Consider the following 23365-nt stretch of genomic DNA (forward strand, 5'->3'; position numbering starts at 1 on the left):
ACTACTCGGGATAAGCTTCCTTTCCATGGTTGTAACAGAAACTAAACCCTGATCTGATGATTCCTCCTTCACAGCTTTCCAGGGCTTGGACTGGGGTGGGTACACATACACGTGTGTCCATCAGACAACACAGCTGCCCGTGTACCCCGCTGCTGCCTCCTCTGTTGTCTCTGAGGAAAGTGGATGTGTTAAAGAGTTCAATTAGCCCTTTAGTGCAGAGCACTTCCCCCTCACCACTATGCTCAAATAGTTGGCAATATCCGTTAAAAACAGCAAAACATCAGGCTGAGATCTAGGAAGACTCTTTTTCTCCTAAAACAACCTTTCCTTTCAGTGTTTTCCTGGATTAGGGGGTGGCAGCATGATGGCAGGGGTGGCTTAGGTGAGCAGCTGTCCCTCAGATGTACCTACAGCGCATCAACCCACCTCACCTGGAAGAAAGACGTTTCTCCTCCTAAGTTTGTGCAAGCAGCATAAAGACTTCTAGTAAGGATTATGAAAAACATGTCTGTGTACAAAGCCCCGCTGAGAGGGGAGCCTGGAGGAGGGACTGCAGCTTGGCGTTCAGCTGCAACCCTGGGACCAGCAGCAGCCAAGGTATCACGCAGAGGCAGGAGATCTCTTCCCATGGGACTGATCTGACTGAAACTGAGCTGGGGTCAACCTCCGTGAATGGGAAACAACCTCCTCTGTCCTCTCACAGGGAAGCAAGGCAAAAAGCTCATAGGGAACATACCGGTGCCCTTCTTTTGAAGCAGGACAGCAAAGCGATGTGGGCAGCAGAGGAACAGCCCCACTGCCCTTTGCCCTTGTAGCCCCCGGCCTCCACCCCCTGGGAACCGATAGTAAAGCAGGAAGGCTCTCTACCCCGTATTTACACTGGCGAGATTTAACTCCGTACTGGAAACGGCACTGCTCATCTGCATCATAGGCCTGTCCTGGAGCCACCGTTGGGTAGATGAAGTCTTGCTTGGGAGGAGCGTTGTTCAGGCATAATCCCATCCCGGAGCTGAAAACAAGAGATGAGAATCAGAGCTCAGAAAGGCTTGTAGGAGAGCGTCACAGCAGAGGACCAGCAGCAGGCATTCCCGGCTCTGCACAGGGCTGAGCTCTCGTGCTTGGTTGCCTCGGGGGACAACTGTACTGGGCTCCTCTGGGCAAAACTGCTGCTGAGAAAGTGCTCTGAGGTTCTTCTACCCCTGCCCTTGGGGCTGGGAAGCAGGCTCCTAGACAACTCTAGTAGTTTTAATCTGAGGGTTTTGCTGGCTATCACCAGCCCCTGGCTGTCCCAAGGGGTTCTGGGGCCGTGAGTGGCAGCATGCAGGGGTGCCCAGGACCCTTGGGTGGGCAGTGGGTAGGCAGAGGGGCTGCCCTCCTGGCTGCAGAGCCGCAGCTGAGAGCAACCGGAGGTGCTGAGCGTGGAGCGCCCCTGCACTCCAAGCCCGTCCTGCATGCCAGAGCTTTGTAGGAGCATCCAAATTTTGCAAGAAACACGCCTTCCCCTCCCCCTCCCTTGCTGCTCTCCAAGCTCTCCCTAAATCAAGACCCCTGTCACCACTCCCCTAGCTCAGAATCCCGGGGTCTTGCACACACCATGGCCCCATGCCGGCGGAGGCTGCGGGGGCCATGCTCAGGCGGGGGTGGCCAGCACGAACAGTGGAGAGGGCCGGCATGAACTCGTCGCCCTCCGCCAGCCCTGCCGAGGCCTCAGGGTTACCCAAGGACAAGGCAGCCTCCGCCGCGGTGCTTTCCCGGCACTGTCCGAGCAACGTGTCTTGCTGCAGTGCACGTCCAGGGGTCATGAGCAGGGGGGGACAGGTTTTTGCTGTGGCCAAACGTGAGCCGCTGGCTGTGGGATCTGGTGACGGACAACGCGGCTTGGCCAAGCTTTGTGGGCAGTGGGGCGGGGGGTGGCGGCCCCTCGGGGAGGCTTGCCTTTGCTGCTCCTCTCGCAGCATTACGACAGCAGCATCACGGGTAGAGGTCTGGTATTCAGAGTCCCTGGCAACTTCCCTCAACAGTGACCCCCCATGCGCTTGATTCTTCCAATCGTGACTCACGCCCTACACAGTACTATTAGGTAGTGCCCATAGCCTGCCAAAAACCTCACCAAAATTGATCTTAACTGCTCGTTTTGTGATATAAACCCTCGGGACTGCATGAACCCTGAACGAGCTCTTTCAGGCTGCAGAGGCATGCTGACAATATCAAAACTCTGGGATTTAGGAGCCTAAATCGCTTCTCCTGAATCCTAAAGGTGCTTTGCAAAAAAACCCCAAACCCCTTTCTCCTACGTTGCTTGTTCACACTGAGAACTCTCATCCACCATGTCTGGAGAAGCTGCCTATACCATGCAGACCCAGTCCTGTCTCCAGATCCTCCTTCACCATCACACCAACCCTTATCTGCAATTCCTGGCTGGACTTCAGAAACATCCGAACACCTCCAGAAGCTATTGATTTGTTTCTGGAAGCAGGGAACCTAAATAAAGCTCTCACACCTGCAAGGTAGATAGGGTTAGTATCTTCAGCAGGCAAGCAAACCATCGGAAAGTCTAAAGGAAGGAAGGAAAGCACGTGCCTCTTGGGATAGGATGAGATGCCGGGAGACAAGACAGAAGGTGCATGAGCTGTGTGCTTTAGGGGCTTTTCTTTGGCTTTACCCACTCCTCACAAGTGACTGTGAGAGGTTGGAGGTGTGCACTGGTTGCGAGGTAGAAGGAAGGGCAAGGTGAGATGGATTCCTTACTCCAGGAAGCTGGTGATATAATCCCTGCTGCATGTGGACCATACAAAGGGGTTGGTCTTCATGGTGATGTGAGCAGCCATGAGCTTGGCCGTTTCTTGCCCACGAGAGCCACAGCTGTTGCCGACCCCATCGTGATTCATGCCAAACCTGGAAAGCATCACCAAGGCGACAGACAGATGATCAGCTGCTGCATTTTCAACACATCTGGATCATCCACAGGAAGGACTTTTCAGCTCCTGTTGGCAGGAACAAACCAAGAGAGGCCCATCCCCCTGACAGCCACTCCAGGGACTCTTCTGGCACAGTACTCACGTGTGGCCGATCTCGTGGGCAATGGTGAAGGCTGTAGCCAGGCCAATGTCCTCGTTGATGCTGCAGCTTCGTTCTCGTTCGCACATCCCGCCAACGGGGGCCAGGCCTAGGGAAGCCAGATAGAGCTGTCACATAGGGTCAGCACAAAGCATCTGCAGGGGACATGGGTGGTATGTGGGGACTAAGTGATGCGTCACAAACACTGAGCATGGACTAAGTGATGTGTTGCACACTCACTACCACTGAGCATAGCCTGCTGTCAATAACAAGCTTCTTCCCACTGGTTGCACTGGGCTTTGGGATGGACCCATGGCTCTTATGCACTGTGGGCACCTTGTCACTCAGCACTGTCAACAAACTTAACAATGACAGGCTTGGAAATTCTAAGAATGGATCAAAATCCTCTGAATTTCACATCCAAACCCCAGACTGTGCAGATGGGGAGCAGTCCTTGTCACAATGGGCACTGCTGTGGGGGAACCTGAGATCAGCTGCATCAGCACTTGGGCATCTGAACTCGGCCAGAGCATCCTAAACAACCGAGTAAGCCAGGATCCAGCCTGATCACCTGTGCTTGGTTCTGGCTGACACCCACCATGATCAGGAATCCAGCCTGACTCTATCTGGAGGGCTGGATCGTGTAGAAATGCGCCCTCAGTTGTGGCAGCAGATTCCCCCAACCCTCTCCCCATACACTGTGCCACCAGCACAGGCTGTGCCCGCTGCACGGTGCCAGGGAAGGAAGAGTCTCTGTTAAAAGGAACGAATCAAGCAGTCACGGCACCTCCAGCCTCAGCCTCCCTCCCAGGCACCTCGGCTGCAGCTGCATCAGGTCAGAGATCCACCAACTTTTTCTTCCTAACTGCAGTGATTCAGAGCAGTAATCCCTCCCTGACTGCTTAGTCTAGACCAGGGTAAGACAAATTAGGAGCTACAGCCAGAGAGAGCTGCAGGGTCTGTCTGCGTCTAGCAGTTTAAATAAAGAACTCCCTTTATAGTCATCACAAAAAAGTCTTATTTCTCTCTGCTAAGCCAGGAATACTCCACTAGGCTATGGACCAGCCCTAGATGCAAACGGTTCTTAATCATCAGGCTGGACCTGACCCAGGGATATAACGGAGAAGCGTTCCAGAGCCCATCCGTCCTCTGGGTTGCTGTGTTTAGTGTTTACAGAAGTAAGGAGGCTACAGTCGACCGGGGTGGAAACAACCGGCCTGTTCCTGGCTCCGCTGCCGGTGCTCGGGGCAGCGTTGGGCGAGTGCTTCCCCTCTGCCTGCTCACTAGGAAAGGGGGGATGGCACAGCCCGCCCTCGCCACGCTCCCAAAGATGCACGTGCTGGTGAGAAGTGCTGCCAAAGGGGCGGCAAAATCCGACGTACCCAGGGTGCCGCACGGTTTATTCTTGTAGATGCAAATGTCGTATCTGCGAAGAAGAGAAGGCAGCGTTAGGAACACTTACAAATTTGGCGGTTCCAAAATAGCACATCTCCATCTTACTGATGTGTTCACATCCAAAACGCTTCAAAACAGCCCATGGGTCATGCAAGACTTCTGGAATGGAAAGTACCGACGGTAACAGGTAAGATGCCTCTGATCCGACCTGTACAACACTCACTTTCCCCAGGCTGAGACTGGCCGTGCAACAACAGCTCCTGTCTCTTAACTATGGGGCAGTCCTGAGTGGGGTCAGAGGTTTGGTTTTGATGAAACGTGGTAAATCAGGAGGGACAACGCTAATCCAGCCTTGAAGCTCTTTGGGTTTGGGTGGGTGGTCCAGCTCGGCTCACCAGCACCCGGTGCACTCCCAGGAGCCAGCCATTTCTCTCCTGGGGGGCACCAGGCTCAGGGATCGCAGGACGGAAGAGGACAGGGCCAGCCTCCTGTTTGTAAACTCAGGTCCCTTGCAACAAATCATATCAATTAAATATGCAATTCTGATTATCTTATTTTATATATAAGGAAAACATTTCCATTTGAAAACATGTTCCATGCCAAAACCCACTGTGGTTTCATTAAAATGCTAAAGTGACTTTCTTTTGCCTTTTTTTTTTTCAGTTTAGTTCTTTACTGAGAATTTTCCAAACAAATTCAGTATGGGTTGATTCAAGATGACTCTTCCCTCTGTTCCTGGCCTCGACTTCCAGCCATTGCATCAAGGAATGGGCTGTTTGCACAGTTAGCTGCATACAGGGAAAAGCTAAACGAGGACGGCAAAGTAAAATCTCCTCCAAATTGAAACGCAGCACCCTCACAATGGGATGTGTCAGTAGCTCCAAAAGAGACCAGTTTGGGCCAGAGAGTGAATATTATCATTTCATTGCAGAGACGAACCACATGCCCTCCCTGCCTCTGTCCAAACACCTCCTCTGGAAGGTGAGACTCCCAGCCATTTGGGACTGTGTAAAACGCAGGCTGGAAGGGCCAAGGCTTGTACTGAAATCCGTGTGGGGTGGGCAGGCGGGGACACTGGCAGCAGTCAGGCTGGGACACCACAGACCCAGGTTGGGGTGTTGCTCCTTTGCCCCGAGGTGCATGTCAACCTGAGTGCGAGCTAGGCCTGGACCACCAAGGATGCTGACCCTAGCGTGGGTTTGGGGGACACCTGCATGGCGAGCAGGACCGTCCGATAACGCTCGCCCTGGCAGGCCAACAGGGACGACAGCGGTGAGGAAGCAAGCTGATAGCACACGATGGGTTAAGCATAACTGTTCCTGGTGATGGCTCCTGTCCCTTTGGCCCCTGGCGCTCTCTGGAAGTGTCCAAATCTCTCACCCCTGGCAGGAAACCAAGTGAGTGAAAAACATTTGTTGCTTTGTTTTGAGTGAATACCATTAAAGCCTTCAGAGGCTCTGGTCTGACAAGCTCCTGCAAGAGAAAAAAGCCCGAAGCTCAGCAAGATGTTATCAGGAGATGGGGAATTTATTAGAGACGGGGCCGGATGCGCTGGTGCTGTCCAAGCCTGGTGTAGCCAGCGAGTCGCTTCGGGTTAGCTCAAACATCTGGTGGGAGGCTGAAGAACTTGGAGCCGGCATTTGCGTCCATACAAAATTGTGGCGGGAGGGAAGGAAAAGCAGAAGCCGCAGCCCCAGGAGGGTGAAAATCTGGGTCCGAGGGGCCTTTCGCTCACTCTTCCTCTGGTGCTTGCGGGCTCTCATCTCACAGACTCCCCAGGAAGGATGCACCACGCAGGTCTCATGAGCTCCCTGGGAGGGATCCTCCAGGCTGCACACGGTTCCTGCTGCTGCCAGGAACTGGAGTAGGAGAGCAGCGCATGATGCCAACAAAACTGGCTCCCGCTTGGAGGCTCCCCTCTCCAGCGCTTTCATTTTATGATTTTCTTCCACTCCACAAGAGGGGGGCAGAAAAGGCACAAGCAAATCTTGGGTTTGCCTTTGGCTTCTCCCCAGGCTGCTGCCCCTCTGCCCAAAGAGGATCTATGCAGGCACTGGAGAGCCAGTGTCCTGGGTGCAGCCGGCAGCACCGCCAAGAGCTGCCTCTCAGCACCCTTCGTCCCTCTCTGTCCTTCCAGCTCTCCCCTCAGCATCCTCTGTCCCCCCAGCCTCCCCTCTGTTCCTTCCACTGTCCCCATCATTGTCTCTGAATCATCCTTCCTTTTGTCCATCCTTCCAGCTGTCCCTCCCGTACCCTCTGCTGCTCCCGGCTCAAGCACCCATCTATTTTGGCAAGGGTTATTTGTCCTGTATGTGAAGGTTCAGACCCTTCGCTCAGCTCTGGAGGTCTACTTCAGCATCCAGGTTAAGCTGCTGACCTAGACTGTTGTTAGAGGGGTGCAGAGACACAGGCAGGGCAGGACTGCTCTTGTCCTAAGGGAGTTCGGATGAAGTCACTACTACAATGGTGTTCCTCAGCTACCAAGGAGAGAGTCCAGCCCTACATGCAAGATGAGGTGAGCCACATCCTGTACGGGCTGGAAGTACTCTGCTGTTGCCATGATGCTCAGGCCCCATTTGTATCTTCTCTATCTTTTGCAGCAGGGGCAGATGGGGCTCTCCATTTCTGTAGGATGCCCAACGCTCCATGACTCCAGTTCGGGTTCCCACACGTGCCAAACACCGCTGTGCACACCGCCATTGACTTTTGGTATAAAAGCACCCACGGCTGCAAACTAAGCTCCTTGAGCACACAACAAAGGCTGAGGGAAGACACTGGAGGACGGGAACTGGTGAACTGCAATAACCTGCATCGCTGCAATGGAACTGGCAAGTGGCCAGCATGAGGGACAGCCACTGCCAGACAGCTTGCTGGGGAGCACCAGGGAAGGACGTCTCGAAGGAACCACCTGGACAGAGGCAGAGAAGAGCTGCACAGAGGACACACAGTGCTGCCAGGGCTGGGCTCAGCCTTACCTGGTGATCAGCACCGCAGTGTCGTGGTTGGCTATGCCATTCTCAGGGATAGCATTCCCATTGCCATTCCTGTTCACAATGGATTTCTGCCACTTGCAGAAGCTGTCCAGGGATTTCCCGGCGTGGTGGTTAATCTCCAGTGTGGGCTGGAACGGAAGCAATATGACAGTATGTTCCCAGGAAAGCTCTGATATGAAGGCACTGCCTATTCCCATGCCAGAAAAGCACAGACACCAGTCCAGATGTCCCCACCTTTTCATGGAGGCCATGAAAAAGTAAGACTTTAGGAGGACTAAAGCTCCCTAAAGCCACCTTAGCACAGAAACAGTCCTCAGAACCCCAGAGGTGTCCTTAGCCCATAGCCTGAACCCAGTCCCCAGCTGCCATGGAAAGAATGTGGTGCACCCAGCAGACTGCAGTGGAGGGACCTCCCAGGGGTGACATCCAGGAGGAACACACAGACCCACAAAGGAAGTGCAGAAGCATGGTGAAGTGGCTCAGCAAAGCCACCTTACCTGATCCTCGGTGAGAAGGATCAGCCGGGTGACCAGGATATTGACAATATTGCCCAGACTCGAGTCCTGGAAAAGTTTGGCAACCTGACCTCCAAGAAACAAGAAAGGACGAGTCTTAAAAATGAGCTCGCTGGCTGGGTGATGGTGGAATCGGCAGGTGAACTGTCAAGTGCTGGACACTCGGTGGTGGGAAATGGGGCTGCTTTGTCAGCGTGGGCTGCAGGGTCTGAACACAATCCTTTTAGAAAGCAGAAAGGAGTATGGGACTCCACGTTATCACCTGGCTTGCAGAGCCTCCTGAACTGTGTTCAGACCTCGGTGTCTCCTTCTGGGGAGATCTGAGCAGTGAAGCCGACATCCCACAGCACCTGCTCCTTACCTGGAGCTCAGCTGGGGAAACCCCATGGTCCTGGAATTACACAGCCATGGGATAAAGCTTTGCTGACTGCCCATTAAGCAGGGAAGCACACAGCATCTCTCAGAAGTCTGCCACCACACGATGGGTGTTTTACAGCAGATGAAACAGTTAGAAATGGTATTGTTTTAAAAATCTGGCATCTGCTTTAGAAATGCAAACACAGCAAGCCATGAAAAGAGATCCTGCAGAGGACAGGACAAAGAACCATCACAGAGGGGCTTTCAGCAGTTTGATGGATAACTTCCAAGCCTATCTCACCTCACAGGAGGATTCAGCATGGCCAGTTCAGGCTGTTAATGTATCTAGCCTGGTATCCAATGACCCAAATCTGATGCTGCAGAGGAAGCTCTTCTGCAGTAACCCAGAGACGCGGGCAGCGCGGCATGGAAGAATGGGGGTACTCCTCCCTACCCCTCATGCTGATCAGCCCCCAAGTGTGAGAGCTCACTGTCCTTATGCTTTCCCATGTGTTTCTCAGCTTGGCTGGCCCTATTTGCAATGCTAATTTGAGACGAGAGATGCTGCTCAAAGAAAGGGCTTTGTTCTCCCAGTCCAGATCTGGCCTGTTACATGGTCAGACGGGCCAGAGTTTACCTCTCCTACAGTGCCTCCCCTATACAACAGAGGGTCCTTGCAGGCTCCGAGTATCACTGCTCATGAGCAGCAGCCGCTTGTCAGGATTTTTGACTCAAACGTCTTGCTCTGGGGATGGGGACAAGCAACTGCCATCCTGGAACTGATCTGATTTACCCCCTGCATTCCCATCCCACTCGTCTTGTAAGAAAAGCGCATGGCACCCTCTACCAAACCCCGACATTCAGGGTGATGAATAGGATTTACTCCTGCTTGCTCTGCTGCTGGCTGTGTGAGTGTCTGGGGTCCCCCAAGGTTCATGATGTGGTTATAACACTTACAATATTCATGATGGCCAGGATGTACTGCTCTATGTCCCGCCGCCCATGGTACCCCACCATCATTTTGTCAGCCACGACCAGGGTCTCCACGTAGCGCTCCGTGCTGACGGATCTCTTCAGGGGCAGCTGGCCTCGCTGGCTGTGGTTGCCCGATGGCTTCAGAGGGGAGGGCTTCAGCGTCCGCAGCCACCAGTGTCTCCCTTTCCAGGGCTTCTCATCTGAGGAGGGAGAGAGATTTTTCTGGTGCCCTCCAGCAGCGATTTTGCAGTACACGGAGGAGTGCGCAGTAGGAGCTGGGTTTCAGGGAAGGAAAGGCCATTGCAAGGCTCTTTATGCATCACACGTGCACCCAGCAAATGCTGCCAGTGCCACCGGCCAGATCTGCTGAGCTCTTCCCACTGAGCTCTTCCCAGGGCTGGCCCCATGCTCCTGTTGGCCTCCTGCCTGCCCTCCTGCCCTCCCACTGCCCGGGCAGAGGTGCGTGCCGTCCTGCTGCGGCAGCCCCAGGCACTTCACGGCTTCCACGCTGCAAGGTCCTGCCCACACCTCTGTTGCAGGGATGAGGCTTTGATCAACCTGGTCTAGTGGAAGGTGCCCCTGCCCATGGCAGTGGGGTGGAACTGGATGAGCTTTAAGGTCCCTTCCAACCCAAACCAGTCTATGATTCTACGAAGAGCAGTGTGGATTTAGAAACTACACAGACATAATCTGAAAATAAAGCCATTGCAGATCATTTCCTCTTTCCTTTTGCTGCCAGGACCTGAATTTAGGACTTGGCTTTTACTCCACAGAAATGGCTGCAGCCTCCAAAGCAGCAGCAGGTTTGTAGGCCTTTGCTCCAGGCTTCAAGTGCTACTGACCCAACCCTAGAGATGTTCCCAGCAGGACCATCAGCTCCATGGCCTGGAGACCACCACGGGGCAGGAGAGCTGACTGGGAGAAGAGCCAGCTGAATCCCCCTCCTCTACTCTGATGCTGGATCATCAAACATCCAAGATGTTTGATCCAAGATCATCAAACATCCAGCAAGACTGGGAAGATGGGCAGATCACAGGCAGCCCCACAGCCTATCAGCTCTGGCCCCTCCAGCTGATCAGGGGGAGCTTGTGGGGAGCTCGGGGCCCAGCTGTCCTGGGCAGGTCAGGACTGGTCCAGTCTGTGGGGCAAGAGGACAGGTTGGCTTTGCTGGGGCCAGTTATGCTGTGGTTGTTCTGAACTGTATTTGGCCTGTGGCTCCCACTGTGTGGTCTTTGCTTTCCAAGAAGCAATTAGGAACAGGTTAACTTTTGTCTGAAAACTGGGGAACGTGGCAAAGAGTCAGCAGAAGGGGAGTCTGCTCGTGCTTTGTCCAACATGACTTTGGGAGCTGGGACGGGAGAAGAAAGGCCAGGGAAACACAGGTTGTCTCCAGAGATGCTGGCAGGTCTGGGGACAATCAGAGTCTGCTTAGAGCAGGCTGGCAGTGCGCCGGTGCCTCCAGAGGCTCTATCTTTTCCAGCAGTGACTCCTCATCTGGTCATGTCACCACTGCACCTCTGGATGAACATCCTGAAGCGACACACAAACCTGACAGAAGCAACTGGGAACAGGTCTGCTTCTGCATCCACAAACTCTAATCCAAAAGGTGCGAGCTGGCCCCTCTGTAGGGATGGCACGTCCTCTCATCCTCACAGAGCCAGGGAAAGCCTCTGTAAACTGAGGGAGCATCATCCTGCGTGCATGCAACATCTAGGGTAGATGGAGAAACTTGGCACATTCACAAGATTTCAGCCAGGTTCTGGACACAGGCTGATGAAGGATGAGAAGGGCACAGGCACGTGAGGAGAGGCCAGGGCAAACCTGTGTGAGTCCTTCAGGAAGTCAAAAGTCTGTAAGCACAGAAATGGGGTAGATGCGCAATAGCCGTTCTCTACAAACACCTCCCAGAGCCCACTGTGACTAGCCAGATCCCAGATCCCACCCTACAGGGCATCTCTCCACCTGGTCTCTAACAGCAGCAGATGTATGTCAACGTGGACACAGTCTTCAGTGACTAAAACCCAAAGACATGCTGAGCATGCGTAAGCTATGATTTCTCAATACCTTGTAAATTGGCCAAATCTGGGAGGATTTTTCTTAAGAACAATAAGAAGCAGTTTTTTCTCTTCTATTCCACGCTCTATTTACAAATTTAAAAGCCCTGCTGTGATGAAGAGAGTACAAGAGCTTTCCAAAGACCAGGCCACCAGAAATCCTTAACATGGGTAAAAGTAAATACAGAAAACTTTCTTGTATGCAGAAGATAAATTTGGTTCTTTGCCACATAAAGCAGTGTGGACCTTCAGAGCCTGGTCTATTGGGACCTTCCCAGCCTGCACTGGGACGGACTGAGGATGCGTTGGTGGGTACAGATACCTAGCACGCCGCAGGCTGCATCCATGTGTGGGTACTGGAGAGACGATCGCTTGTACACGACGTGGGGGCTGCCTTTGCCCTCGCTCCCTGTGCTGACATTGGCTCCTGGGCTCAGCGGTTCAATGAAATATTCTTCTTCATCTGCAACAATCACCCCATGCTGCAGAAGGAAAGAGACAGAAGGCAATAAAAGAGGTAGAGAGAGAACTGGGTGACATACTGGTAGGTTTTTGTAATGAGCTTTCTGAATTCTTGACTGAATTTCTGGGCACTGACAAATACCTCTGAGAATGTGAAGGAATCCTTCGACGCACAAACACTGAACTATAAGAACCTACAGACCCAAGAAAACTGTACCAGATGGTCGCGGATGCCTTGGGACATCTGTGTTCACTAAAGTCCTCTGGAAATCAGTCTTTCCTTGCAAAATTATGAAGAAGTTGTTTCCTCTTCCACCCACTCAGTCTAATTGAGAGCTGTTTGTGGGATCCTAAATACCATACCTTCGAACAGCAGCACAACTCAGCAGTGAGATCTGCCTCCTATACTTTTCAACCTCAGCAAAGAACCTTCAAAAGCAGGTCAAGACCACTATCACCAGCTCGGACACAGAGTCGCAGAGAAGTGCAGATGCTCAGAGGCTTTTGAGAAACGCACTGAATCTTTAAAAACTGAAGTCCCATTAGCAGTGAGGCAGTCAGCAGAAGTCACAACCTTTCTCTGCAGGCTGAAACCCGGGTTGTACGCCGTAGGTATCACTGCCCCTTTTACCCCTCTGACTGGCCACCTCAGTCATATGAACTTGTTTCTGCTCTCTTATTTGTTTTTAGTTGCTCTCCCTTCTTTTATTCTTTGACTGAATGAACCTCAGCTGTGAGCCCAGACTTTGCTCTCCGCAGTGGACCCACCTGTGGGATGCTGATGACTGGGCAGGAGCAGACACCAGCAGGACAAGCAGCCAAACCCACCGGGTGCTTGTGAGATCTCTCCTCTGCAGCTGGTCCTATCCTGACAGCAAGCTTCCCCTCCACCTAAAAGGTCTGAGCAGCCTAAAGAGTTTCTGGCAGCCCAACACAATACAAGTAGAAGCTCCATGGCTATAACAAGTCCTGGCACTGAATCTCCCCCAAATCCATGAAATGTGGGTGTGCAATGTGGGTGTGCAATCAGCTGAACGATACCAGCAAGCAACAGAGGCACAGAAACACGCCTGACACTGCTCAAGCAGGACAAGAAGTCTCCCAAAAGTCTAAGACCCACGTTACATGGCTGTCCTCCCACTCCCTGTGTGTAAGCATAGCTCTGGGTGCAGAGACACCCTGTCTTGCCATCAGCTCTGCACCACTGTTGTCCTTTGGGTGTCACAGCACTTTACCAGCCCCCTCTATGCAAAGGGCACAGGAGCCCTGCTCTGCCAGGACGGGGAGTGGGGAAGCAGGTCTCGGTAAAACATCTTGAGGTCCTTGCATGGAAGGCACCACCTGCATAACAGCGTTATTGCTGGGCGTTCGTGGGGGAGAGCCTCTCTGGGGTGGATACTGCCTCCGTAATAGGTCTCTCCCCCTCTCCCTCCCTGCCCTGAAAGCTGAATCGGGGCAGTGTGTGCGCAGCGAAGTCCCCATCTCCAGAGTGCCGGGGGATTTCCTCCTGCACCAGGCTCTGTTGCTCTTGGCTCAGCTCCACCTTTTCAAACACAAGTGAGGTACTGTGAGGTTAGCCTGGCGAGGGCTCCGGCGGAAAGCCGAGTGTCGGCCTGCGAAGCCAGCTGGCTGCCGGCTTTGTGGGATGGGGAGAAGGAGGTCACCACCGGCTTGGGGCAGAGCAGCAGGAGGGGAGAGCACGTCCTGCCTGAAAACCATGTACTGCTAGAAAAGGGCCATTTTTACTTAAACCTGGAGCCTCTGTTAAGCACAAGAGGCAGGAGGCTCCACCGCCCGCCTGGCACCTTTCGGCAACGAAGCTTGGCTGTCACAGGAGTCTGAAAACCGCGTCATCGCTGACCCCATAGACCGAGATCTGAGGTCCAGGCGCTGGACGTGACAGAAGCCTGTGGAAAGGGGGCGGCGGGAAGCCCTTAGAGAGATCCCTGTGGTTTGTGGGGGAGCTAAACTGGATATCCTGTCTATGATTCACCCAGGTCATCTGCAGAGCAAGGATGGTTTATGCTATTAGCTTATAACCACACTTAAGCAGATCCACATACTGCAGTTCAGCTCTTTCACCTCCTTGCACATACATATGAGCAGCTCGATGTTAGTCACAGCAGTGGGGCCATCTGCCCTGCTCCAAGCATGTCATGTTCATGCTGAGTTTGGGAGGGCTTTTCAAGTCAAAGCCCAACTTCGGCACACAGGGTTGAAAACCTGGCCTTTACAATGGCCTCCAATGAACTCTGGCACAAGTGGCATTTCTCTCCTAAAATTGTTTTCTCCGTGCTGTGATTTTTTTAATGGTAGGACACAGTTCCTTGGGATCTCATGCAGCCAGTGGGATGAAACATGGCTTTGCTTCAGACAGGGATTTCAGCTCCTGGCCAGGCTGAGGCAAAGCTGCCCAGGCTGCTCCCTGCAGGCTCCAGCTGATTCGTGCTTGGCTTTGCTGGCAGCTCGTGGCTGTGTGTTTTGGAAAATGGACCATTTTGCCCTTTGCTTTCCACAATTTAAGCCTGGGTGACTTTCCCCAGGCTCAGCCTGAAGCGCAGCACCGTGTGCCCTCCATGGGAGACACACGGGGTGAGCCACACTGCCTGCCTGCCCTCAGGCCGGGGTGACAGCATGCGTGGCCGGGAAGATGAGTCGATGGAAGCGTGCCCATATATTGGCAGTCCAAAGCTGGGATGCCATAAGGTGTGCGTTATGTTGTGGGTGCTTGAAAGCAAAACGGTTTACAGCGGTACCCCTTGCAGACACAGAAATTGCTTAGGGATGTGGGAGTTTGAGGACAGGACGATGGCTTGGGGCTTGTTACCTGTTTCCACAACTTTGTGTTGGACACAATTGTCCCTTTGCCTCCTGTAATCCTGCACAGCTCACCCTGTAATCGGCACCTCGTCCTTGCTTCTGCCCATTCGATGACACTACACACAACCCCCTTCACACCATCAATGAGTCCGGTCTGTGCAAACATGGGTCACAGCGCACAGTCCCCCCTTACCATGTGTCAGCGTGAACCTCAACCTTGAGATCTCAGCAAGTGGAGACCCTCTTCTGTCCCTTCCTGCCTCTCCAAGGCAGACTGCCTGGAGGGGAGTGTGCTGCGGCAGGGGGATGGCATGAGTGGATCAGTTGTTACTGATCACCCAGAGCTCTGCAACAGGTCTTCTCTGGTGGCAAGTACAGCCCCCACTCTGTCAGCTAAAAATATGCCAGATTCCTCTTGTCCAAATTCCTGACCCTATCATCCTCACTAACCAGACCACCTCATCCTTGCTGATGTCCATCGTGCTTGAAGGCAGAAGGACAGAATTCATGAAAGGGAGAGGTTGTTGGATGACCCTCTGTCTGTCTTTGTGCCTGGCGGCATTTTTCTCCAGACAGCCCCTGGTAACCCTCCAGAGCTAAACACAGACCACAGACTAAATTATCTCAGTACAAGTGCTGCCAGGCTATTGCTTGCCCTGGACTTGCTGCCCTCTGAAGTGGAAGGTAGGTTAATGCCAGATCCCTTCTGAGCCAGCAGAATCCAACTCGCCCTTCAGATCCTTTGGTGAATACCAGTAAATTGTCTAGGACTTGAGCAGAGTTCCCATATTTAAACAAAGGACTAACTAGGGAACCAAGAGTTTACGCAGCTCTGATTTTTGGCTGTGAGATAGAAACATTAGACTCTACGATATAATGAGTCAGATTCTCATTTCTGTTAATAACCCACAGCACTGTTCTGGCAGTGTAATAGCAATAAATCAAACGTGAATTCATTCCCATTTGGAAGCTCTTCCACGCTGCCAGAATACTGCTAAGAGGTGGGGCCGTAGCATAAATATGAATCTGGCCTACAGAGTCTTTTTCTACATGTTACCCCTCTGAGGGAGCCATGATCCTTGGGATTCACTAACAGGGTATGCTTGCTCCATCCCTCCATCTGGCAGGTCATGAAATGTGCTTTGTGAGCCAGAAATATCAGAAAATCGCAGAAAAATAAAGGATGGAAGTCCTTAGTCTATTCCCAATGCTGGAAGAGCTAATGAATCATACCTGGAGTATTTTTGAGAGGCATTTGCCCAGCCTACACTTAAAGATCTCCAACGATGTAGAGGTCACGCACTCTCCAAGCAATCTAGTCCAGGGCTCAGCTATCCTTACCACTGATGTTCACCACTAAGCTTTCTAATCGATGTGTAAGACCATGATGTCTAGTCCTAGTTGTTAAGAGATGCAAAATCAATCATTCCCACTCTCTTTCCAGCAACCTCACTGGTTTTGAGGAATGACATCTTGTCCACTCTCTTACTATTGAAAAATCGATTATTTCAGTTTTTCCCCTCAGAAGTCACACTTTTAGCTCCTGAAATCTGGACAGAAGTGACTGAAAACCCCAGGATCTATCTGCAGTTGTAGGGATCTGAATGCACTTTTGACATTCCCAACTGTGCTGTCAAATTCCTGCCCTTCTGCACACCTACCTCACTAGCACAGGCAAGATGTATCTTTTGCTCTTGGAAGTGGAGGGGAGAGTTCTGTCAGAGCCATAATAATGGTCCAGAGCCTGGATTATCCCATTCCAATTAAAATCATTGAAAAGATGCCCACTGACTTTGGTAGAAACTGGACTACAGGTGAAACATGGATCAGGAACCCCTACAGAGGTAATGAAGGGATGTGGCCTTCCTCACCATCAGCTGACTTTTGATGCCACTGTGCAACATTCTAGACAGACACCAACCTCATGCCTTTCCCACCACCACAGACCCACCTGCTGGGACTCAAACTGGGCTGCACTTCAACAGCAAAGATCAAAGAGGCTGCAATCAGCTCTGCTTTATGTGCAGCTCTAGTTGTTAGTGTTGCCCTTGGCTGGGTAAAAGAGAGACTCACCAGTCCATTGCAGTTGCTGATGGCGACTTTTGAGTTCAGGTACTGATCCTGCAAGTGGCCCGCATAGTGGCAGTCCTCATGGAAATCATGTTGCCAGTCCACACCATCTCGCTTCCAGTATTCGACAGTGAAGTGCTCGGCCAGCAGGTTGGAGTGTAATGTCAGGTTGAGGAGGAACTGGGTTCGGTGGGCAGAGACTTTGTAGAAGACCTGCTGCTCAGACGGCTCATAGGGCAAGGAGCCCAGACTGCGCCGAGGACGTTGCTTCAGCTGGCTTCTCACGTCAAAGGTGAGGAAGTCCCCATTTTGGTCCACTTGGATGGGGAACGCAATTTCATAGTGATCGAGGCTGGAGAGGAACTCCTCTGGAGAGGGAAAGCAAACACAGGAGGAATGACATTCTGCAAATAGAGTCAAATACCCAGCGACTTCAGCGCGGAGCCGGCTGCACTGAGCACAACTGAGCCGCAGCCAGCGCAAGCCAGCAGACACAGAGGGTCTGCTCTGGCCAGCTGCAGGATCCTTGGGGTGTCCCCAAATGCCTTCAGCCAACAGAGCCTTGGGGTGTCAACAGGCCTTGACCCTATGGCACATAATCAGTCTTCTTCCTCTGCAGGTGCTGGACAGAAACAGACTGGTCCAAGGGGCTATTCAGGGCACCCAAATTCTGGCTCTGGACATGGACTATCCCACATCTCTCTACCTCCACTGGGTGGAGGGACTCCAGGTTGTGCAGAGCCACATTTTGGAGGGTTATTTTAACCCAGATCCTTTCAGTAACACAGGCAGCAATAAGGTCTCTTCAAAATGAGCTAGAACGAGCCTTGGGGCAACAACACCTCAGGAGAAGACAGTCTCACTAGGGAACCGTACGGTTCTTCAGATGCAGACCTGCTAACTCTGCTCTGACAACTCACATCGTAACAGCACCATACCAGCCTCCCTGACCACAGCTGTTTTAGTGCACTAGGTACTGGCCACCCTCCTAACAGACATAATGTCTTTGCAATGCCAATCTTGCAACCAAAATCAGAAAGAGAGTAACCAGAATTCCCAGGCTGTGCTGAAAAGACAGCATGAAGAGGTCAGACATCCCGATTCCCTAGTCAGGTCTCTATCTATGACACCATCCTGCCTTCCCAGCTCACCAGCTTGGTACTCTTTATCATATCAGCTTGGCTTAACACCCTCTCTCAGGGCACTTGAGTTTTTGAGCCTGTCTCATACCACTTAGGAAACGTGCTCTGACAATGTCACTGTCCACAACGTCTGCCTGCACTCATACGGTAAAGCAACACTTTTGGCTGTCAAAGAAATTGGCACTCTGCAACCTCGACAGAAATTTCTCATTTTGCAAGCAAAATGTCCCAGGGGCTGCCAGATTGGATCTGACCAGAGGTCTAGCTGCCTGACATCTTCAGCAGAAGATGTAAAAAGCCATGCACTGGTCAGGATAGCTCCCCCCATCACAGTGTGTTCTTCTGAACCCCTCATGGCTGGAGGTGGGAGAGGATTTGTCCTCTTTTCACTCTGGAAGATTCTTACTGTGCTTTCTGCATCCTATTTGTAGTTGTTTCCTATGCAAACAGGAGAGGCCAGGCTTCTCCAGGGTGGCTGCATTCTGCCTGGCTCCACAGCACCCATCTCCAAAGCCTTCCCAGCCATCAAAGATTTGGACTCCAAATTACACTCCTACCACATGGCAGCATTGGAAAGTTTCCTTTTCCTCTGGTGTGTTTTCCAGTGTGGGAGCCTGACTGAGTGGTTTCCTTGGCCACCGGTAATGGGACAGTCCTTCCCACCAGCTGGGTTTAGGGGTTAGCTCCCATCCTTCCAAACCATAAGCACTTCTGGCACCTTTCCCTTGCCTTGACAAGCCAGAAATAATTATTAGGTTTTTAACTTCCTGTGCTCTGGCTTCTCCTCATCACACTGCCTCGCGTGTGATGCAGCCGGGCAAACAAGAGTGACTATTTGCACTTAAGTAATGACCTCAGGCTTGGAAAAATTTGCTATCGTAAGTGACTTGTTTTTCTTTCTTCCTCTCTGCAGCCCACGTGGGCTTGCAAAATAGTGAATCGGAAGGTGGTTTGTGCACTCAGTGGCTAGAAAGGGCCTGGGACCCTGGGCTGCAGTCTCTGATCCTGACCTGCAAGGTACATCCAGGAGGAAAAAATGTGCTCAGAGCCTGGGGGTGAGGTTGAATGTGAGAACCTGCTTGCTTTTGCTGTGGTGCCCGTCACTGTGCATCCTCTCAGCGATGTCACTCTCGAAACTGAGAGAAAGATCCAAGAGCAGTGCTCTGCATCACATGAATGTTTTAGGAAGTGATGCTTTAGAGTGGGGATGTCACAAGTGGAAAAAAAAGAAAGAGAGATTTTCAAGACAAGGAAGAAACCAGTGTCCTCATCCAGTGTTACAGCTGGATCCTTCCTCTCCTCTAAAAATGTGAAAAATTAGATCAGGCTCTAAGAGATTAGGGTCTCTTTACTCCCTAATCCTGTGTACTCCACCCAGCATCACAGATGTCCCCTAATCCCTTCATCCCTGCCTTGGTCATGCTCCCCTTTCAACAGGCCAAACTAGGAGCTCCCAATGGCAAGAGCAGCACTGTTTGGCCCTTCCTTCCTTCCAGAAAAGCCATCACGTGCCCTTCCAACCTCTCAGCCACTTCACGCTGTATTAATAGAACCCTGCCTGAAACGTGCAGTACTCCCCTACCGTATCCGAAGGGTGATAAGCACTGGTGATAAGCAGCCTGGTGTTTCCAAAGAGCTGTCAAACCACTTCAGAAGAGATGCTATAAAAAGCCTTCCTCCAGGACAAACTGCCCGTGGCTGTGTGGGACACTGGGCACCCCTGAAGGACCACAAACCAGAGTGAGCAAGCGAAAAAGCTCAGAAGCAGGAGGGATGAGGTGTCGGGAGAGGTACCTTGCTGTAAAGGTGTAAAGGGAGCACCCATCTGCAGGGGCAGGGACAGAAGAGGAAGGGAAAGGGCACGAGGGAGGCAAGAGGGTAAAGCACAAGGTGAAAGCAGAGGAGGGAGGGTTTTGTTCCCTTCCGTATGCTCACCACTGCCTCTCTCATTACAGAGTTGCTTAAAGGATGAAAAGGAAGCAGATGTTTGCTCTGGTCTTGTCAGCAGAGCAAAGAGGAGCCCCAGCTGCAGTCCAGGCACGACTCCTAAGGGATGGCTGTGGAAAACAGCTATGGGATCCCATGGCTTCAGGCTGTCCTGGCATTGTGGCAATCTCACTACATCCTCCAAGAGTCCATTGGTTTATATGTAAGCTGGAAGCAGTGATATTATCCTCACCTAACGTTCTATAAAAGAGGGACTGCGTAATCTATCACTATAGTTAAACTGAGATACTAGCAGGAAATTTCCTTTTGATTAAAAACCATTCAGCAATGGTGACTGTGTCATGAATTCTTTGTCAATCGTTTCAGCGCACTGTTAAGAACTGCAGGCTGAGAGTATACATTACGTCTGAAACTCGTTACATCTCTGCTGGCTTGAAGAGGCCTTCAACACAGGGCTGCTATTTCCCACAAAGATAATTACAGCTTATGACTATGATACCTTAATCTTTTCTCTGCATAAAACAAATACACTGATCAGGAGTAGTGCACACGGGGCATGTGAATCCTGCTCCACTGCTAACTGGAGTGAGTCACTTGGTCAAAATCAGAGGCTTCTCGGAAATGCTGGCCTTTATTCTCCGTGCCTCCAATTGCTCAGAGGAGATAACAGCATTTCACCCTCTTGAAAGGGTGTTATGAGGATTACATACTTACTATCTCGGCAGCGTGATGAAGTGTTGAGCAACATCAATACCCTGACGCCAACTGTTCCGGATTCAGGGAGCCTAAAAGAGCTCTCTGACAGCAAGAGGGGCCCATGGGGCAGGTTGACCCTTGGGACTGGACAAGTATTGGAGAGGGGACAGGACTCAGTCACCAGCTTGGTGCTCCCATGGCACCATGCTCCCAGCACCATCACAGGCTGAGACTCATCTCCAGACCTGCTCAGGGGAAGCCAGCATCTAGCAGAGCAGAAATGCATTAACTGTAATTTTGGTGAGCCTTGTGTTTAGACCGAGGTGCATTAGCAGACCATGTGGGGACTCATGAGCGAGGATTTGAGCTGCTGTGAGTCAGGATGGAGGTGATCTGGCAGCAAAGTCCTCGTCAGAGTGTCGCTGCGCTGTGAAAGCGGTGCTGCAGATGGAGGGAGGTGTGAACTGACGGATGCGGGAGGCCCAGAACAGTCACCCCAGACATTGCCAGAGGCTTTGGCGAAAAGGACCAGAAACCGTGTTTGTTTCGGATTCAAGAAAATCTGCCTGTGTAACCTTGCACGTTGCACAGTGCCTGCAGAGCACGCAGCTCTGTCTGCCTCGCGTTTCACCCAGTGCAAGCTGCAGCACGGCAGTGCCCCACGTTTAGCAGTGAGACGGTGCTCAGGCCCAGGACGCTGCATGGCTTTCGGCTGCCTTTGTTCCTCTGTGCAGTTCTGCTTCACGAGTCAACCCACAGCCATCAAACTGCAGCCCGATGGCGCTGCATTACTCCACAGCCCAGGTACATTGTCAGCTCTGGCCCTGCTGCAAATAATCTGGGCACATGTGGTATTTCAGGATTATGGCTGTGTAAGTACGCTGCTGAGGTTTTAACACCTTGCACAGGTAAGTGTCTAACTTCGGAGCTCTTTCTTCTTACCTCTGGTACCTGAAGGCAGTGTTCTTACTAACTCTTAAGAAATGGTCACAAAGCCAAATTAGTATTAAGCAATTTAACTACTCTGTGTTATCTGCCCATGCTGTATTTGTACTCTAGGCTGGGTACGAGGTAGCCAACCGCTATTTCCAATCCCTTCACTCCCATTCTGGAACAAAATGATATACAAAAGCACAAATCTATGTACAGGAGACCCACATTCTACTTTCCTTGCAATAACTTGCCTGTGTGGCTCTGTCTTTAAGCACAAGACCATTAGAAACACACAGACATTCAAGACAGGTACAAAGTGCTCACACCTAGAATCACAGAATGGTTTGGGTTGGAAGGGACCTTAAAGATCATCGAGTTCCACCCCCCCTGCCATGGCAAGGTACACCTTCTACTAGACCAGGTGGCTCAAAGCCACATCCAGCCTGGCCTTGGAGACATCCAGGGATGGGGCATCCACAGCTTCTCTGGGCAGCCTGTCCCAGTGCCTCCCCACCCTCTTGGGGAAGAATTCCTTCCTGATATCTAATCTAAACCTCTCCACTTTCAATTTAAACCCGTTACCCCTTGTCCTGGCACTACAGGCCCTTGTAAAAAGTCCCCCCCAGCTTCCTTGTAGCCCCTTTCAGGTACTGGAAGGTGCAATAAGGTCTCCCCAGAGCCATCTCTTCTCCAGGCTGAACAAGCCCAACTCTCCCAGCCTGTCCCAATAGCAGAAGAGATCCAGCCCTTGGGGGATCTTCATGGCCCCCTCTGGACTCAATCCAACCAGTCTATATCCTTCTGATGCTGAGGCCCCACAGCTGGATGCAGCACTCCAGGTGGGATCTCCCCAGAGCAGAGTCCAGGGGCAGAATCCCCTCCCTCGCCCCCCTGCCCACGCTGCTCTGGATACAGCCCAGGACACGGTTGGCTTTCTGGGCTGCCAGCGCACACGGCCGGCTCATGCCCAGCTTTCCATCCCCCAGTACACTCAAGTCTTCTCCTCAGGGCTGCACGTGAGCAGGTTTGAGCATTAACTAATGGTAGCACTTACAGAACGTGTGTACAAACTAAAACGGAGACCTCCATCCCCGCACGCGCAGAGCTCTGCTCGCAAGCACACCAACTGGCTGCACACACACAACTCTCCTCGTAACAACAAAGCCACTATTCACCCAAGGATGCGCCGCTCCACCCGAGTGGAAGAGGAGCTTCCTCTGTTGCTACCACATCTCCTTTGCTTTCTAAGCCTGTATGTAGCTCTCGTCTTACACAGAGCCTACTGAATTTTGCAAAACGTCACGGAGCGTAACATTGGAGAGCAAAACACATCCCTTCTTCGGAGATCAGTGTAAAACACCTGCAAAAAAAGGCCAGCAAGCAGAGCAGAGTTCGAGGGGTCTCCACCTCCCCCTCAGCACAACACTATCCCAGTACATCTGCAGGGGCCAGCATAAGGGTTTCTGCCAGCAGAGGCGCGTGGGTCCCGCTCCCCTACCCATGGCGATCCCTACCTTGTGACTGGAACGTGTAACCAGAAAAGGTGCACACAGCCGCTGTGAAGACCACAGTCCACGTGAGAAGCCTCCAAGCTATTGCCATGGTTAGCGATGCTTGTCTCAGTGCAGGGAGTGTTGTGCCAGCTGGAAGGGCACTGTCCCAACATGTCTCTCCTTCAGCCACCGCTTATGTAGAGACAGGAGTCCTCAGTCCCTCCGCAGGCATCCTCGGCCGCTCCGTGCTCTCCCCAAATGAGGCCAACAGTGTCTTTGCAGTGTGCTGTGCCCAGGCCAGCGCTGTGGGGTCAGCATGGGCTAATTCGAACCGCAGCCTCTCGGTGGCATTGCCCCTGCAAAGGAGAGGGAGGGGATGAGTGAATGGGAGAGACGGGCAGAGGGGAGACAAAGGATGGAAGAGAAGGACAGGAGGGAGAAAATGGTGTGAAGGGT

General features: G+C 52.2%; 1 protein-coding gene across 1 annotated transcript; it reads right to left on the reverse strand.

Annotated features, from left to right (window-relative positions):
* Positions 1-867: 867 nt before the first annotated feature.
* LOC104514769 (A disintegrin and metalloproteinase with thrombospondin motifs 10-like) lies at positions 868-23018 on the reverse strand (the record flags this gene model as incomplete). Its single annotated transcript, XM_010158537.1, has 10 exons — positions 22931-23018; positions 16702-17066; positions 11669-11828; positions 9275-9492; positions 7943-8026; positions 7428-7573; positions 4440-4483; positions 3061-3166; positions 2749-2895; positions 868-1009 (listed from the first exon to the last, which is right to left on the reverse strand). Coding segments are annotated over exons 1-10 (1500 nt in total), but the record flags the coding sequence as incomplete, so codon positions are not given.
* Positions 23019-23365: the final 347 nt, after the last annotated feature.

This window comes from Eurypyga helias, unplaced genomic scaffold, assembly GCF_000690775.1.
Source record: "Eurypyga helias isolate BGI_N326 unplaced genomic scaffold, ASM69077v1 scaffold32119, whole genome shotgun sequence".
In the NCBI taxonomy this organism is placed as follows: domain Eukaryota; kingdom Metazoa; phylum Chordata; class Aves; order Eurypygiformes; family Eurypygidae; genus Eurypyga; species Eurypyga helias.